At 50.1% G+C, this 16815-nt stretch overlaps 1 protein-coding gene across 2 annotated transcripts in view; it reads left to right on the top strand.

The window, feature by feature from the left end:
* The window catches only part of HPSE2 (heparanase 2 (inactive)), a 109384-nt gene that overhangs the window by 80033 nt on the left and 12536 nt on the right, over positions 1-16815 (top strand). For both annotated transcript variants that reach the window (XM_032695393.1, XM_032695392.1), the window contains 4 exons: positions 4409-4456; positions 11788-11881; positions 14477-14583; positions 15691-15805. In XM_032695393.1, coding sequence (XP_032551284.1) covers positions 4409-4456; positions 11788-11881; positions 14477-14583; positions 15691-15805 — 364 coding nt within the window. The remainder of the gene's footprint in view (positions 1-4408; positions 4457-11787; positions 11882-14476; positions 14584-15690; positions 15806-16815) is intronic.

Genomic DNA, 16815 nt, shown 5'->3' with positions numbered 1-16815 from the left:
GAAAAGAGATTTCCAAATGCAGATGTCTCTTTAATGAGTCAGGAATAGGCCTAGGAAGTTACAGTTGCTGGAAGCTGGAACCAGACACATTCATATGAGAAATAACACACTTGGAAGCTAATTAACCATGTGAGCAATTTACTTAAGGTTGCAGTAGGTGCTCCATGACTGACAAGCATTGAATCAGGACAGGAGAAGCATTTGAGAGATCTGCCTAAACTCAAGTGAAAGTTGTGGTCCTGGGAGATGTGGCTGTGGGAGATGCTCTGGAAGAGGTCAGATTTGGCCCATAGTTTCCCAATATAGAGTTTTGGTATCAATATCATCTTGTAGTTTTGCAGTCCTTCTGCTCCATTCTCCCACAGCTCATGAATGACCTGTGAGCTAAGTCCCACCTTGTGCTGGTATTACCATTTCTGGGACAGAACTGTGAACTGTTTGAGTGACTGAGCAATATTGAATTATATTTTTCTCAGTTCTAGCTCGACACAGAGCCCCACAAGTAGCAATAGTGGCATGGGATGCTGGCACATGGGCAGCTGCAAGGGTAAGGAGATGGACATATCATAGAATAATGGAAAGGTTTGGGTTGAAAGGGAACTTCAAGATCATCCAGTTCCAAATCCCCTGCTATGGGCAGGGACACTTTTCACCAGACACTTTTCACCAGGGTCCCATCCACCCTGGCCTGTAACACTTCCAAGGATGGGGCATCCGCAGCTTCTCTGGGCAACCCACTCCAGTGCCTTACCACACTCACAGTGAAGAATTTCTTCCTAATATCTAATCTAAACCTAACTTCTGTGAGTTAGAAGCCATTATCAAGCTCAGTGACCTTCTCTCATCCTCAGTATCAGAAACACCCCACTCAAAGCTCCTATTCCTCCACGTGCCTCTGATGTGTTCTGCTTTCCCACCTAGAGATGCTGCCCCAGCAGATTCTGAGGACTGTTTTTGAAGACTTTCACATGTATCCAGATTTCTGATATGTGAAAATCCAGCCAGGCAAGACCTGGGGCTGCCACCCGTCTGAATTACAGGGCATCACTACAGCATTTGCCCCTATCTCCTGCACAGCACGGGCTGAGCTTGTCCCACGGATCCTGGGAGGGATTTACTGCACATGCGCTGCAGGGTCGATTGGTGCTCAGAGAGAGAGCCCAATGTGTAGGAAAATGGCAGATTTACTGTGCCAGCCCAACCCATCTGTGCAGCACATGTGCAGGGATCTGAGCTCTCCCAGAGGCGTCTGGTTCACGCTGCCTGCTCTGTGCTGCACAGATGGAAATTGCGCAGTCCAGGAAATCCCAGATAAAAATGTCTTAGCACTGGTCATTTTGACCGTATGGATCTTCACTGGTCTCAAAATCTGTGGATGGAGCAGCACAGGTGCTATAGGAATAAAGGGATTAGTTAAATCTGTATTCCTAAAACGAGGATATTCAGATACCTGTACTTTACTGCATCTCCACCAGCCCTAGGCTTTCATCTCTTGTTCCTGCAGTACCACTTTTTGGCTGCTGAGCTGCTCTAGGTTCTCTTTGGAGAGTAGAGACCATTACCCAAGTCATCTGGGGTGCTCCAGGAACAACTCCATCTCTAAAGCAGGACTTGAAGATTTACCAGGAACTTTTGAACTTCATCTTACAAAAATTTCAATGAAAAGAAAAAGAAAGAAAACAGAAAGGAAGAAAAACAGACAAACAAAAAGAGAAAAGTAGGCAAATTTTGAAATTTGAAATTGAAAACAAAATTTGAGCTAGATATGCATCTTTTATGGTAAAATTTGAAAATTACAAGAACTAATTGATTTATTTTGCTATTATGGAGGTGAAAGAGGAACACCAAGCAAGTCAGGGCCTTTTCTGTCCTGTTTTTGGTCTGCACTATGATGCCTAATTGATGCCTGTGTCCTAGAACGACATTTTCTTGGGAGTTTTTAACAAGAGGCCAGTTAGCTTCCCAGAGACATGGGAGAGGGGACAAATGGATATCCTGCTTCTGCTGCTCCAGGGATGCTGGTGGTTACACTGAGGGTTTGCCTTGCTTTTCTGTCCCTGCTCAAAACCACTGTAGAAGTCCCAGTTTGCAGTGGGGCTCTAGGAAACATGGAAATGGCAAGGAAAACAGGAGAGTCTCTTCCTCCAAGCTTGGTCTGCTCATGGTTTTGGACTGTGAGTGGAGATTGCCAAGCTGAGGCTGAAGAGGCCATTTAATATAGTCCAGGATGGTTTATTTTCAGCCAGAATGTAAAGCATTTGAGTTTAGAAAGCAAGTTGGGCTAATCATCAAACCCAATTGCAACATATTGATTTTCAAATCCAATATAAATTGTGTTCATAATTTCAGTTTAGAGTTCATTATTTCACTCTTGTGCACTTCATACCTTACATTTTAGGCAGCAGTCCCTGTACAGAGCATTTAAAACCTGGGAGTTGGGTTTTTTGACTCTTTTGGCATATTTCTGCAGACTTAATTTTATACAGCAGCAGCCTCTCCAGAGCAATATTTGCAAAATCCCCTTTTTGCCAAGTGCCCAGTGTGAGTTGTGGGAAGCTCACACTTCTCCCTATGGCTGCACTAGAGCTGGTCCAGCTGGTCTCCTTGCCCTGCTCAGCTGCAGAGGAACTGTCCCCAAAGCATCGCCCTGCCACTAATTTTCCGGGCCTGACCCTCAAGAGACATGTAAAAGCACTTCAGAGAGGCTTTTACATCTTTTACAGAGCCTGGGAACTGAGCTCCCAGCACTGCTAGGCAGCAGAATTGGGGATGCATCAGTGCTACAGGAGTTTACATGTTATTGTTTTTCCATTTCTAATTGTATCTCTTCCCTCTGTGGCTGCAGGGATTTATTATTGCTTCCTTTGCCAGCATTCTCTTATGCTCCACAGGGTTCAGCTGCCCTTTTGTCCCAGTCTGTAATTGACCATCGTCATTAATTTAAAGTCAGAATGATTGTTTCCAAGCTGTATTTAGCCTGAAGCTTGCTTGCTCCTCAGACCTGATTAGAGGCTCGTGTGCGGAAAAGCTGCTGCTTGTCCCTGCCACGACAACTAGTCTGATAGAAGGTCTCATCTCTCCTCACAAACCTTCCCTTTCCTTCCCCGCCCTTGGCCATGGGGCTCTCCTTGGGAAGTTGGGGTCACTGGACCCAACACCACTCGCCCCTGTGTACTGTGGAGTCAAGACAGCAGTGACATTCCTGCTGGGTTCCCAGGATCCTCGTGCATCAAATGCAGCCCAAGAAAATACAGCATCATTTCCTTTCTCAGCATATTCACTTGCTCAAGCAAATGTCTCCTGTCACGTGTGCACGTTGTCACTTCCAAAATCATTAGCCACGCAGTGCACGTTGCACTCGTGCACAGAAAACGTGCCTGTCCAGTCAGTGTGTGCCTTTATGTGTTTTCAAATCTGTACCCCTAAACATAAGAATATAAGAACTGATTGAGCTTCATCGTGAGAGCTGTAGTTTCCCGAGGTGCAGTTTAGATTGCTGGACTGGGGAGCCAAGGAGGCACCCCTGCAACTACAGGCTCCTGCTGCAGAGGAGCTACATATGGTCCCCAAGATTAGGAATTGCCTTGGTTTTGGGATGAGCAGTGTAAGCAGGTATACTTGTGTAGCCTCAAGTCTGACTCAAATAGGAGATGTCTGGAAGATGGATATTTCTTAAAGATAGTCGAGTCAGAAGCCATCAGGAAACTAATACCTAGATAATAACTCACTTTAACCTTGTCCACTGAAGTGCTGTCATCAGTTATAGGAATGGGACAAACCAAAAGTGCACCCAGGTCAGAATCCCATCAGTTTGCTAAAAGCCAATGCCAAAGAAAGAGTCAAAAAAAAAGGAAAGCATTTAGCAGTATTTGTCCAGCTGTTCCTCCCTTCCTCCAGAACTCAGGAGTTTCTTGAGCTGGAGGTGGCACTTTTGCATTTAATAGCTTTGCTGGGTTTGTTTCCATTTTAGTCCATTTTTCCAGTCCTTGCTTTAATCCAGGCAAATATCTCCTCAGCTTAAAGACACTTTAGGGGAAGAAGTATCTGCTTTTAAGATGGACATTTACAACTTGTTCTTTAATTGCTATTGAGAGTTGTTAGTACATGCCTCAAGGTCTTGTTCCTGAAATGCTGTCTGAAAGCTCTCTCTGCCTGTCCCAAAATGATGCCCAGAGCTCTGCTGCAATTTGGATTTCACTCCGTTGTTCTCTGCTGTGCTTGCTACAAGCATTTGTATTAAGTAGAATTTATTCCTTCCGTTTAAGAACACAAAGGCTTCATTAGAAAGTATTTGTGGGTGCAGTTGCCAGCTTTTGTATCCCATCATGTAGGATGGGCATTGGTTTTTTTAAGGATTTCCCCTGTGACAACACTGGGCTTATGTTGTTTCCTCCTCTATTTTTCATAGGTTCATGAAAGTGGCTGGAGGCACAGTGGATGCTGTTACCTGGCAACAGTAGGTATTCACCATTCCTTCTACTTTCCAGCACTAAGTGTAGAGATTGCAGATGCTGAGGACAGAGCTCATACCCTCTCTGGGTGTCAAAGGGGGCAGATGTGCTACGGCCACCTCCTCTGTTCTTCTGCTGCATTTAAATAGGTGAAAGAGGCTCTGCCCTTCCTTCTCGAGCCTCTCAAACAGTTACAGGAGTGGATGTGTTAATGTTTACCTCTGCAGTTGAGAGACAGGCTAAAAACACACTGCCTGCATGCCTGGTTTGCCAGATCGCTGGAAGCAGGGCTCTGCACTGGACTGCCAAGTCCCTGGAGGTGGCTAGGAGGACAGGCAGCTCTGAGGGTGGCCTGAGTAGGGAAAACAGGAAGGCAAAAGCCACATGTGACAGATGCATGGGACTATCTGAAAGCCCTTTTCCATTCACCCCAATCACTGTCTCGTCATGCCTGCTGGCATGAAGCTAAACTGGTTCGTCCAGAGGAGGGAGAGTCAGCTCAGTCCAGTGTTCACATATAATGCCCCAGCCCCCTTTCTGTTTTGTAAGGGTGTCCACAGACACACAGCTGTGTCCTACACTGCAGATGGAGCCCCAGGAGCAGATATCAATGGAAAGGGGATGAAGATCCTGGCCCAGCTGGGGCTGACAGAGGGATGCTGATATCTGACTTTCCCTCTGTTTCTTACAAGTGCTGCAGTTCAGAAGATCAAAACTCTGAGCTGTAGTTCTGATATAACAAGCACAAAGTAGAGGAAAAGGTTTTCTTATTTGAGGGAAAAATTCATAAATGTCTCTTTCCTCCTCTTATTTCCACCTGTCCCAGTCTGCATGCTGTGGCCAGAGGTAGGGTCCCCATCAGGCTGTGACTCTCTGCAGGGGGAGTGCAAATGTCAGTGCAAAGATGAGGCAGTGTGCAAGCACAGCATTGACCACCGAAACTGATAGCAAAAGGGTTTGTGGGGCAGGTAGGACTCTTTCCTGCCTCGGACACATTTCAGGGACAAGGATTCACTGGACCAAAAAAACTGTGGTGAGACCACCCTGGTCTCAGAAAAACTGAATTGCTACCATGCTGGGTTAAACTTCCCATGCAGGACACTGGCCTTGAGCATGGGAGCCAGGGCCTCAGGTTCAAGTTGTGCTTGTGTGTGCTGCCCATTCAAGCTGGTTCTTCACAGTGACCCTTCATGGGGTGCTCGGGTTGCCTTGCTGAAGTGCAGCAGCAGGGTTTGTAAAGTCCACCTCTTGTAAAGGCCTTTTGGAGACCTGCTCTTAAATAGAGCTTGGTGGGTTTTAAGATATGAGGTTTTCTTGAAAGTGCACCCATGGTCTGTGTGTCAGTGTGTTAAACTTGGAGGCTCCTGCAGAAGCATCTGTTGGCATCTCAGGGTGGTTTATAGCCTCAGGCATGACCAGCACCCAGTAAGTCCCGTTCCTGGAGCTTGGCTTGCCTCAGTGTTGCTTGCTTGGGTGTTTAGCTCCTCAGGCTTCCCTGCCAGGCAGCAGCAGCTTGCTGCAATGGGAACAGTGGGGTAGCAGAGGATTTGGAGCAGAATTTGTGTTACTTACAGGCTCATGCTGTGCAATGATGATCTATCTCTCTACTGGGAGTTTGCTTTTCATGATTACACGATGTGCTGATCGCATTTACTTAGTCCAGGAATTTTTTTTCTGCAACGGGACTTGATCACTGGGCCAAGCCCTTGGATGAGTTAAAGGAACAAACTTCCAGGCTTCAGATGTGGAGTTTCATCTGGTGTGCAGGGAATCTGCCTGCACGGCTGCTTTGAAACCTTTTCTCATAGGATCAGTGGGAAGTGCTGATAGGCTCTGGTGCTGAGCAGCCACGCTGAAGCAGCAACCTGTGAGCAGGAGGACTGGTGCAGCTCCCCACGAGGGTCGGCAGAGCTGAGCTGCTGCCTGCTACCCATTTCCACTGCAGCATAGGAGCCGCTTCTCCCCCAGCCAGGGTTTGCAGCTCTGGAGATTGCACCCGTATGCGATTGTGTGGACTGGCAATAGCCACAGCTTCGAGCTGGGCTTCTGTACTGTTTATGAATAAATGTCAAAACAGTGTCTCATCCCTCTGCTCCAAACAGCAAAACAAAACAAAACAAGTTCCTTTGTATCCAAGAAGAAAATTATTAGCAGGAAACTAAACTGCTGTCTAACTTCAAGTATGAATATTTTGGTTCCAAACCCTAACATTCTCCTGGGATATTGGTTATAAATTTGTCAAATCTGTTATTCCTTTGAATAGTCTGTGCTGCATCCAGAAAGGGAATTGAGAAGGGAATATATTGCAGGGATCCCTGTTCTCTGTGTGAAAATAGAATCTATCTGAAATATATCTGACAGAAAAGAGACACTGGGTGGAAATAAGCAGCCTCACCAGTCTTTCTGAATATGGTTTCACTTAGATAAGTAACTCAGCATATGTGCCTTCCTTCAGAAGTAAAGTGTTGCTGTAGAGGGTTGTGTGAATGGCTTCGAAGTGCTCGGGGAATTACACTGAAGGAGGTTGTGACAGTGGCTCCAAGAGTTTTGTCATTTCACTGGTGATTTCATTTGTTATGTTTGATTATGAGTAACTGCAGACCCCCTCAACCCTTGGATGTGGGTTTCCACTGCTCAGAATCCTCCCCACAGCCATCTCTTTGTTCTGCGCTGGTGTCCTCACACATGGTGAAGATTCATTGCCCACTTAAAGCTGCAGCTGCGCCCTGGGCACACTCCCTCAGTCCGTACAACTGGTTTTCCATTTGAAGTCTTGTGCAGAACTCCAAGTTTGGCATATTTAATGGGAAAATCCTTATGCAATGCTGCCTCTGAAGCACAAATCCCTACTACTTACAGGGAAAGTAAATATTTGCACCTTCAAAGTCAGTGGACATCTGTTCCTGTGGCTTCTTGGGGAATGCCATGTTTTCTTCCAAGATAGAAAGTCACTTGTCCTATGTGGCAAATGAGAGATGCCAGACACACAGGCATGTGTGAGATGTTGCTTAAAATGCTTTTGGCTGGCTTGGTTTGGGTGACTTCTGACTTAATCATGTTGAACATGCAGATGGAGATGCTCACAAGCAGTAGCATAGGACAGATTTCCCAAAGGTTCCAGTTGCCCAGCGTGTGCACACACACCAATGCATATACCAAGGGTATATATATTGGGCTCGCATCAGCCTGTTGGGAGCTCAGAGTGCAGTGTCTTCAGAGGTTGTGCCTGGAGGAAGGAGCTGGATGAAGGAATTCCTGACTCATCTCCACCTGTAAATAAACCTGGTCAGGCTACAGCTTTGCCCACTGGACTTTGCCCACATCACTGTCTGATGGAGGGAACAGTCCCTGGCAGCATCATGGCCTGGGCCACCAGCACAGTCCCAGGCAGTGCCAGGGCATGACTGGGCAGATGGCATGGGCCAGGGCTGGCTCCCAGTGGTAGGAGAGGCAAAGGCATGTTGTCGGGGCAGAGAAAGGCATGAGTGTGAGTTGTGCCTTTGGGCCAGAGAGCAGCCCCCAGTCTTTCTTCATCAGTGCACTTACTAGTTGACTGGTGCATTCTGCCTCTCCTCTCCAGTGGGAGCAGTGGGGCAGCCCCATGTCCTGTGCTGCATATGGGGGTTCTACCCTCTTCTTGGGAAGATGCTCATGGATCAGGGCCATCTGTCAGCAGAGGTGTCTCATTTTCACAGCTGTAGTGCCTGCAGGCTGTCATGCTAAAGGTGGGGATCTTCCCTGCTTAGCGTCCCCAGCAGGCAGATGCTCTAATCCCTAGCAGACTCTCCCTGTAGCAGCAAGCAACAAAGTAGATCCGGAAATTCCTGAGCTTTGGGAAGTGGGCTTTAATGTAATTAACTGCAACAGAAGAAGAGGTCGGATAATAGGGGCAAAGGTTTCTCTTTAAAATGAAGGAGATGGTAAATGAAACCAGCTGCCCAAGAATCAGTGCACTGCCTTCATTATATGCAGGGCAATGCTTTTTGGTCCCATGCAGCAAACTGTAGATCTTTCCAGAAAACCATTTTAAATGCAGCACAAGACCTGGAGGTGAGAGGACAGAGACATGTAGCCAGCCCCAGAATCGCCCAAGTGCCCTGCCCTGCTGCCTGGCACAGTCCTTCTCTGGGAGTCACTGGGGAGTTGTGTGCAGCATGCCAGTGCCCATGGTGAGCATGCTGATGTCTCCTAGGCTTTGGGGACAATTCTGGTGCTGCACCGTACCCAGACCATTGACAGGTCTGTCAGCCTGTGTTGGAGATGAATAGATTTTCCATGAGCTACATGTCCTCTGCCTCTGCAGAGCCTCAACTGCCAGAGACTCCTGCCCGTGCTGGGAAGGATCTGTCCATTCATGTCCTTTGGCACTCAGACCTTGCCGGACCAGGAGAGGAGGATGTGGATAACCGTGACCCCTGAGGCTGGCTCATCTTGGCTGCCTGGGAAGGTACTTGTCAGCACTGGAGCTCTCTGCAGCTGCTGCTGGCTTTTTTGGAGGTTGAAGAGTTGTGACTGTTTTAGGAGTGTTTTTTTAAAGTCAAGTGCACTGAGTCATTGTAAATATCAGCAAAGCTGCAGTCTTTGCTCCTGGGAATAATCCACGCCTAATGAGCTCTTCTGCTTTAAAGGCCTGACAGTTGTTTGCATTTTGTGGATTGGTATACTGCCTTTACTGATGGTTAAGGTTTCCAAAAGGATGTGCCCTCATCTACACGATCTGAAGCCTACAGCTGGAAACAGCTCACCCATTCCTGAATAGCCAGGTATCGCTGCAGTCCTCAGTTCCTCTCTCTTCCCCGCAAGCCATGTGCAACTGATGCCATCTTCCCTCTTCCCCGGTCTGAGGAGATTGAAAGTACCTGTTGGTGACCAAGAACTCACCAGGCAGATCTGCAAGAGATCCTTGCCATCTTACTGACATTTGTAATTGCCTTCATGATCTGCTTAAATACGTGAAGCAGAGGTGTTCCCCTCCTCACTCTCCCAGGAGATAGGCTACCAAGATTTCCTGAGACTGAATCAGGTTTACTTCTGCCCTTCATGCCTCTACCAGTCTCTGTTTCTCTGCATTGTTAATGAAGCTGTCAAAAGAATGTGACCATGGCACTATCCCCGGGTATTTCTGATCCCTGTAGGGTCTGGGCTGTGTTCAGCACAGCAGCACCTTCCCAGGCTGCCTCCATGTGGTCCCCTGGAGGGCAGAGGCACCTCTGGGACTGTTCCTGGTCCTCTCCCCTTGGCAGTGGAGCTGTAGGTCAGAGAACACCTTGTGCTTGAATGAAGTAATGAGGAGGTATAGGCCTATCTTTACTCTCCAAGGGGTTTATCCTGGTCTCCAAGACCATATTGGCTTGTGCCGACAAGCTAAACCCTGCACAAAGCCTGATGTATTGGACAGGTCATACACAAACTGAGGTAACTCAGTAACTCCATCTTTTACCTGTCAGTGCAACCCTTTTATTGCCTTTCAGCCAGTTTTCGGCCCAGGTGATGGGGTTTTTAGTCCACAGCAGTCTGAAAAATAGTTTCTGTTCTGTTTTTAAGTGCCGTACTAAAATCCAAACATCTGCCTTCCCCAGAGTACACTGCTTTGTAATTTTGTCTTAAAAAGTAATCTGTGTAAACCCCACCACTGCCTGCTGCTCACAGATCTGCTTTCCTCCCGGCAGCCAGCGGTTCAATTGTGTGTAAGTGATCGAAATTATTTTGAACGCTTCTTAAATCCTCTCTGGAGTTAATATCTGCCCTTAGCACCTTTCAGTCGCCAAGGACGTACAGATATGCTCTTGCCTCCTTCCCTGGTTACACAGTGTTGGGATGTGCCTGGCATGTTTCTGTACTTCTCTGGGGATGCAGCTGGGACCGCACACCTGGGGGAGGGTTGACAGGGGAGGTTCTTCTTATTTAATGCATTTGCAAGTTGAGCCTGTAATGCAATTCTGCTCTGGGACAGTTAGTGACTTGGAGCAGTGAGACATAAAAATCGTCTCTGAGCACTTGTGCATGTTGCACATGTGCCAGGTGCTCTGGCTGAGGCTGAGTTAGCCCACAGCATCCTTTGGGGATGCTCCTGCATTCCAGCACCCAAGTGAAGGAGCCACTACGACTGCTACAGCTGCTCTCCATTGCAGATGAGATGCCTGTTATGGAGAAAGCAGCCCTGGAAAGGTGAATTCACTTTTCTTCAGACCCCAGATCTTTAGCCCATTATGTATCCTAACACTCATGGCTGCACTGAGGTCTGCAGAGAAAGAAAAGGGTCTGTGTAACTCTGGTGAATTCTGAGTGGATGTAGCTCCAGTGAGGGATGGGAGGCAATGACTGAGCCCCACCAGCATAGTGACAGGCACTGTAATTCCTGGAACCCTCCATCCCCCCAGCATGGCTCTGACATGCTCTGGGGCTAGCTGTGTTGAGCAGCTGATGCACACTGCAGAACTGGGAGGAGAAGGTTCAGAAAGCTTCTCTTGCAAAACCTATTTATCAGCTAAAGGATCATTCCGGGGGTGTGCCAGTGCATGCTGTAGCAGGCATCCTGGGGTACCTGCAAGGCTGGGAGGAGCCTCTGGGATATGTGCAAAACCTGCCACTGCTGCTTGCATGGGGCAGAGATGACAGCCCAAGACACTTCTTCAGAAGGAGTAGGTTGGGATTACCTCTAGCCACAGGGTAAGTGCACTCTGGGACAGATTGCTTCTCCTTATGGCGTGGAGCCAGGAGACAGTACTGAGGCATTCCAAAGCCTTCCTCTCACACTTAGATGATTCACATAGAGATGGGCAGCGCTATAGCTATGCTTTATGTAAGCAAGCACATGGAGAGCAGGAATAATCCCCATGTATGGGAAACGCTCCCTGGCATTCCCAGACCAGAAGGTATTTCTGTGAGAGCAGGATTTCCTCTGCAGGTAACAGCCACGACATTTCTTGAGCGGGGGAATCAGTTGCAGATTTTGCTGGAAGAGCAAGCAGGAAAGGTGCAGATGGTGTGAGGGGGCTGCAAAGCCTTTGCAGGTGGCATTTTGCTCCCAGCCTTTGGCATTCTGCTCCCAGAATTTCACCAGCAAAAGTTAAGAAATTGCAAAACTTTCCATGATTCCTGCAGTGCAGGATGCTCAGCATTTAGGGTGTGTCCACCTTATGCCCTGTTTTGGATACTGAAGCATCTGCCAGACACAGGCATGGCTGAAGGGCCAGGGCAGGACAGGGTGCAAGCAGAGACTCCCCCAGAGCAGAGGAGGCTTCTTGGTGTGGTACAGCAGCAGGAAAGGAGGGCATGGTTTTGGGGCAGAGCTACTCCCAGCTGTCTGATCCTTGTCTTTTTATTTTCCTTCCAGTTACTACATTGATGGTCGGGTGGCCAAAGTGACGGACTTCCTGAAAACGCGCCTGTTAGACACACTCTCTGACCAGATCAGGAAAGTCCAGAAAGTACGTGAGTGGAAAGGGTCTGCAGGGGTGAGGGGACACTGTGCCCCTGGTGCCTGGCCATGGCACAGCTCATGGTCAGGTACAGGGCTCAGCGCTGAGGCACTCCCAGGGGAGCTGGTGTGGGGTGGGGATGGAGGATGGAGGATGGCTGCTGGGGTGGCTGTGCTCCCAGCCAAAATGCAGACAGCCCTCATGCAGGGATGGGGGGAAAGACCAGGCAACACAATGCCTGGCCCCAGGGTGGGATGTGTGGCAGGTTGTGAGGGAAGCGGCCACGTGCTGCAGCACAGCATGGGCTGTGCAGGTGTGCTGGGATGCAGGCTGGAAGCACAAGGCAGGGGCAGAGACAACATGCAAAGCCCTGCTAAGGCAGCTGACTGGCTTGAGTGTCCCATCTGTCTGTTCCTGAAGGAAACAGCATATAATGAGAGTGTTCTCTGAAACTGGCCCCCCAGGACAAGGGGATGAGTGAGCAGTCAGGCAGTACCAAACCATCCCAAGCACCGCCGGTGCCCAGCTTGCTCAGGAGGGGTCTCCTACTGCCATATCTTGCCCCACTTGTTCACAGTGCCTGAAAATGTTGCTTGCAAAGTAGTGACAGTTGCATTCCCAGAGTGACTCTCACTAGTGGAGATTCATGACCACTATGAACAACTGTATTTTTTCCCTGATGATCATGTTTTGACTGTGTCATAAAACCCAGCTGTTGCTGACATATGGTGTCAGAGTCTATAGATCTGCCTGGCTAGTGAGCGCTCCTTTCCCTACTGGTCCAGGGGACCCAGCTCACATCTCTAACATTGGGATAGGTGACAAGGGCTTTTCAGGGTCTCCCTGCTTTGGATGATATGGGGGCCAGAGCTGTGACTGACATGCTCAGCTGTCAGTCCTGGAAGAAATAAGGAACACCTAGTGAGTGGGAAAGGCTTTAGGGACTAGAGGAGGTGTCCGTCCATCTGTCTTGTCTAGGTTTTCAAATCATACCACTCACCACAATGTCTCACTGTTGTAATTCCTGCAGGGAGAAACCATAGAATGAGTAAACAACTGAAAGAGGCCCTGGGAAAGGGGATGAGAGGGTCGGCGCAGCAAAGCTGGAGGAGAGGAGCCGCTTTCTGAGTCCTCTGGCACAAGCTGGGAATCATCCATGTATGTGGATGATCCTCCTGCTTTTGGGAGGCATGGCAGGGTGGTCAGTGGGATCTTTGTGGGGCAAGTGAGAGACATCAGCTGACCCTGCTTCCACTGAGGGTATAATACCACATGAAAAGTGGTGGCATGTGTCCCATCTCTGCTGCAGGTCAGGAACCTGCTGGGAAAGGAGTGAGACCCCATCTGTCCCCAGACCAGAAGCAGCAAGGAGCTGCCCTTGATGTAGGTTGAGGGAACCCTCACACCCACGAGGCAGAATTGGCTCTGCACAGGGCAGGGCTGGGGAAGGGCTCTCCTGGGAATGCCAGTGTGGCTGAGCAAAAGCACAGCACTGGGTGCTAATAGCCTCCAGCTTGGCTCTGAGTCCGTGCATCCTGCCGGGGCTGATTAGAGCAGCTGGACTTGTCCACTTCCCTGTTTTATTGCTTCCTCTCCGACCGGGGAAGGTGGCGGGCTTAGATAATTACAGGCAGGATGCCAACACCTCTGGGGCTTCAGTCAGGGTTGTCGACTCTCACAGCCTGTGAGTGGGAGGCAGCCCAGAGCTGGCGTATTTAACATCTTTGAGGGATCCCAGTCCATCCAGCACATTCCAGCGCTCCTCACTAATGGGGCAGGATCCATCAGGCTGCGCAGAGCGTTCCTGGGGCCTCTGGGTTCGCAGACATCTGGTCGCAGAAGTTTGTCACCCAGCCTGGGGAAGTGGGATTGCAAGAGAGAGGACAGGGTGTTGCGCGGTGCAGAAGGTTGCTCATGCCAGGAGAGGGCAGCTCTGGCCATCTGAGCCCTCCTGTCCCGTCTGGCATTTTACAGGTGTCTGTGCTGCTGGCTGAAGCCTTGTAAGGGGTGGCCCAGCATGCTCGGATCTGCATGTCCCACCTTTGCCATGGACCCCTCGGGTGGCAAAGAAGCCCCTGCTCAGCCACGGGACCGCCTATCCGTGCCCAGAGGCATCGCACGGCTTCCTCTTTTGGTATCTGCCTTTCCTCCTTGTGGCTCTAGTACACGACCCAGTGCTCCCACACTGCAGAGCCATTGGAGCTTGGGGGCTCCCCATGGCTGGCAGCCACCTTGCATGGGGATATGGAGAGCTAATGTGACGTGGGAGGGCAGTATATGGGATGGAGTGCATAGGGAGGCTATAGGGGAAGAGCAGGGTCCGTGACTGGGAGCACGAGAGCACATTTGGGAGGTCATGTTTGGAAGAGCTCCAGAAGATGAGTAGTGGGTATGTGGCAGTGGCAGGAGAGAGTGAGGAATAGTCTCCCATCACCAAGCTATGGTGAAGACATATGCCAGGGCCAGGCAGGCACTGACTGCCCAACAGCACCATCACCAAAGGCCTCCATAAGTCTTCCTAGGGTGTAGGACAGGAAATGTATGCCTTGGCTTTAAATCACAAGTGCGCCAGAATAACTTTGGTTTCTTTTGTCTCCTGTGCAGGTAGTGAACACATACACGCCAGGGAAGAAGATCTGGCTGGAAGGTGTTGGCACAACCTCATCTGGAGGCATGAACAACCTCTCCGATTCCTATGCAGCCGGGTTCCTGTGAGTGACGCCGGCTTGCCAGCACCAGGGCACTGCCACCCCCACTCTGATGGGGCTGCAGCACCAGGCTCAGGTGCTGCAAAGCCACTGCAGCTGACAGAGGGCAAGCTCCATGCCCACCTGTACCCCCCTTAGTAGTCCCTGGCAGCCTGGGTATTGTTATTTTCTCCATTGTATCCCTATTACCCCTCCTCAGCCCTGCTTTCCTGTAGGTGACTCAGCCTCTGGCATACTCAGAGAAGCAGAGTAAGAAGGGAAGTACACTAAATCCCACAATGGTACCATGCCTACAGGGCACAGGCATGGAAAAGAGGTGTGATCCAAGAATGTCAGCTGTGGCATCCCAGGGCTGGCATCCCAGGAGGCTTGCCTCACCCAGCAGCTTCGGATCTGCTCCTGCTCTGTGTTTTTGATTCAGGCTGCAGCCACTCATCTTTGCATGCATTCAACCCCAGGGCACCTGCCCAGGGAGAGGGCTCAGGGGGAATGTCAGGGCTCAGCTCTGGAAACTGTTTTCTCTCCTTTAAAGATACAACCATTCCTGGCTCCTGGGACTTGTCTACTGGCACAGTCCCATGGCCTGGACATACTACTGCAAAGCCTCAGTTCGGATCTTCAGCACTGGCCATGATCAAAAAAGATGGAGGAAAATTATCCAGGCTTTGCAGGGAAGCACAGGGACATGCCTGGGATATCAGGGCTGTAAGGGTTGGAGACCTGTCCCAGGGGGTGTGAGAAGACAGGCTGGTGCAAAGGTCCAGTCTGCCCTCCTCAGACAGCAGGTGCAGAGTGCTGGCAGGCTGTGGGAACACCCTGGGCTCTGGGCACAGGGATGAGGCATTGGGATGCACGCAGGGGCTCAAGAGCAGTGTTGGGACACGCAAGCTGAGCACAGCTGAGGCAGAGGTAGCTGCAGTGGGGGGAGAGGCATGTAGGTTTTCTGGAACAAGGATAGTGGGAGCTGGTTAATACCCAGCTCACAAAACCATCTGAAGGCTTCAGCTCTGGTGCTGGAGCAAACATCAGGTCAGATGCATGAGTGTGGCTGTGCCACTGGGGCCAGGTCATCCCTCCATGGTGCCCTGACTCTGTTCACTCTGTCCCCAGGTGGCTGAATACACTGGGCTTGCTGGCCAGCCAGGGCATCGACGTGGTGGTGCGGCATTCCTTCCTCGACCATGGCCACAACCACCTGGTGGACCAGAACTTCAACCCCTTGCCGGTAGGTCTGCCCAGGGGCGTTGTGCTGGCACTGGTTTCTCCTTGCACATCTGGGGGGATTCTCTCCTTGTGGCCTCTCTGAACTCTGCCGGAAAATGAATTTTCCAGATCTGTTTCTTGCAGTGTTAATAGAAGACATTGGTTCATGTCAAGTGTAACATGTTGGTGGCAGATGGGAGAGCGATAACTCTGAAACTTCATCTGGTGTCCAGGGTTGGTAGCACAGGAGGGAGGCAGGTGCCGCTAAGGAGGGGCCAGTGCAGGCTGTGGATTTGGAGGGACATATATGGCAGGACCATCACACATAGCATGGGGTACACAATCAGATCTCTAGTGTTGAGCTGGCCTGGGGGAAGCCAGGCTAGAGCCTCAGCACTCGATATCAGATCTCTAGAAACAAAGGTGAAAGGCATTCCTAGCTTGACAGTGAGCAGCGGTCCTCACCAGTGCCACACAATATCCCTCACTCTTCAGAAGCACCTGGACAGAAGGGAACTCCCAGAACACATGGTGCTGATAATGAAAAACCCTGTTAAAAGTAGCAGGTTTCCTTTTCCCGTTGGGGCTAGTAAATATGCTGCCTTGTAAGCATAGTGCCTGGCAGAGCAGCTGGGTGCTCTGCATCTGCACTCTAAGGGATTTATGGGTCCATGACCCAGCAGGCACTGCTGGCGGGCTGGGGATCCCTGTTGGAGAGATGCACAATTCTGACGGTCTGAACTTGCCTTTGATGCTGTGCTTGGATCTTGGTGGCTGGCTGCAGGGGAGCAGAGGCTGAGGGAGCTGTGTCTCAGTCAGCTCTACCTACTTGGCCGATGAAAATGGCATCCCTGTGACAGCGTCCCTGAGCATTGGGGTGGACACAGGAGGTCCTGCTAACCCTCCCAGCATGGCATGGTGGTTGGCTCTGGAGAGCAAACCAGTGAGCAGGAGAGCATGGTCCCCTGCCTGCGCTGCTCTGGGTATCTCATGGAGCACCTAGGTCTCTCGCACATGCAACCTGCCAGCAAG

The sequence above is a fragment of the Chiroxiphia lanceolata genome, chromosome 8 (assembly GCF_009829145.1).
Source record: "Chiroxiphia lanceolata isolate bChiLan1 chromosome 8, bChiLan1.pri, whole genome shotgun sequence".
In the NCBI taxonomy this organism is placed as follows: Eukaryota; Metazoa; Chordata; class Aves; order Passeriformes; family Pipridae; genus Chiroxiphia; species Chiroxiphia lanceolata.
The sequence above is the reverse complement of the archived record's forward strand: the minus strand, read 5'-3'. Positions and strand labels throughout refer to the sequence as shown.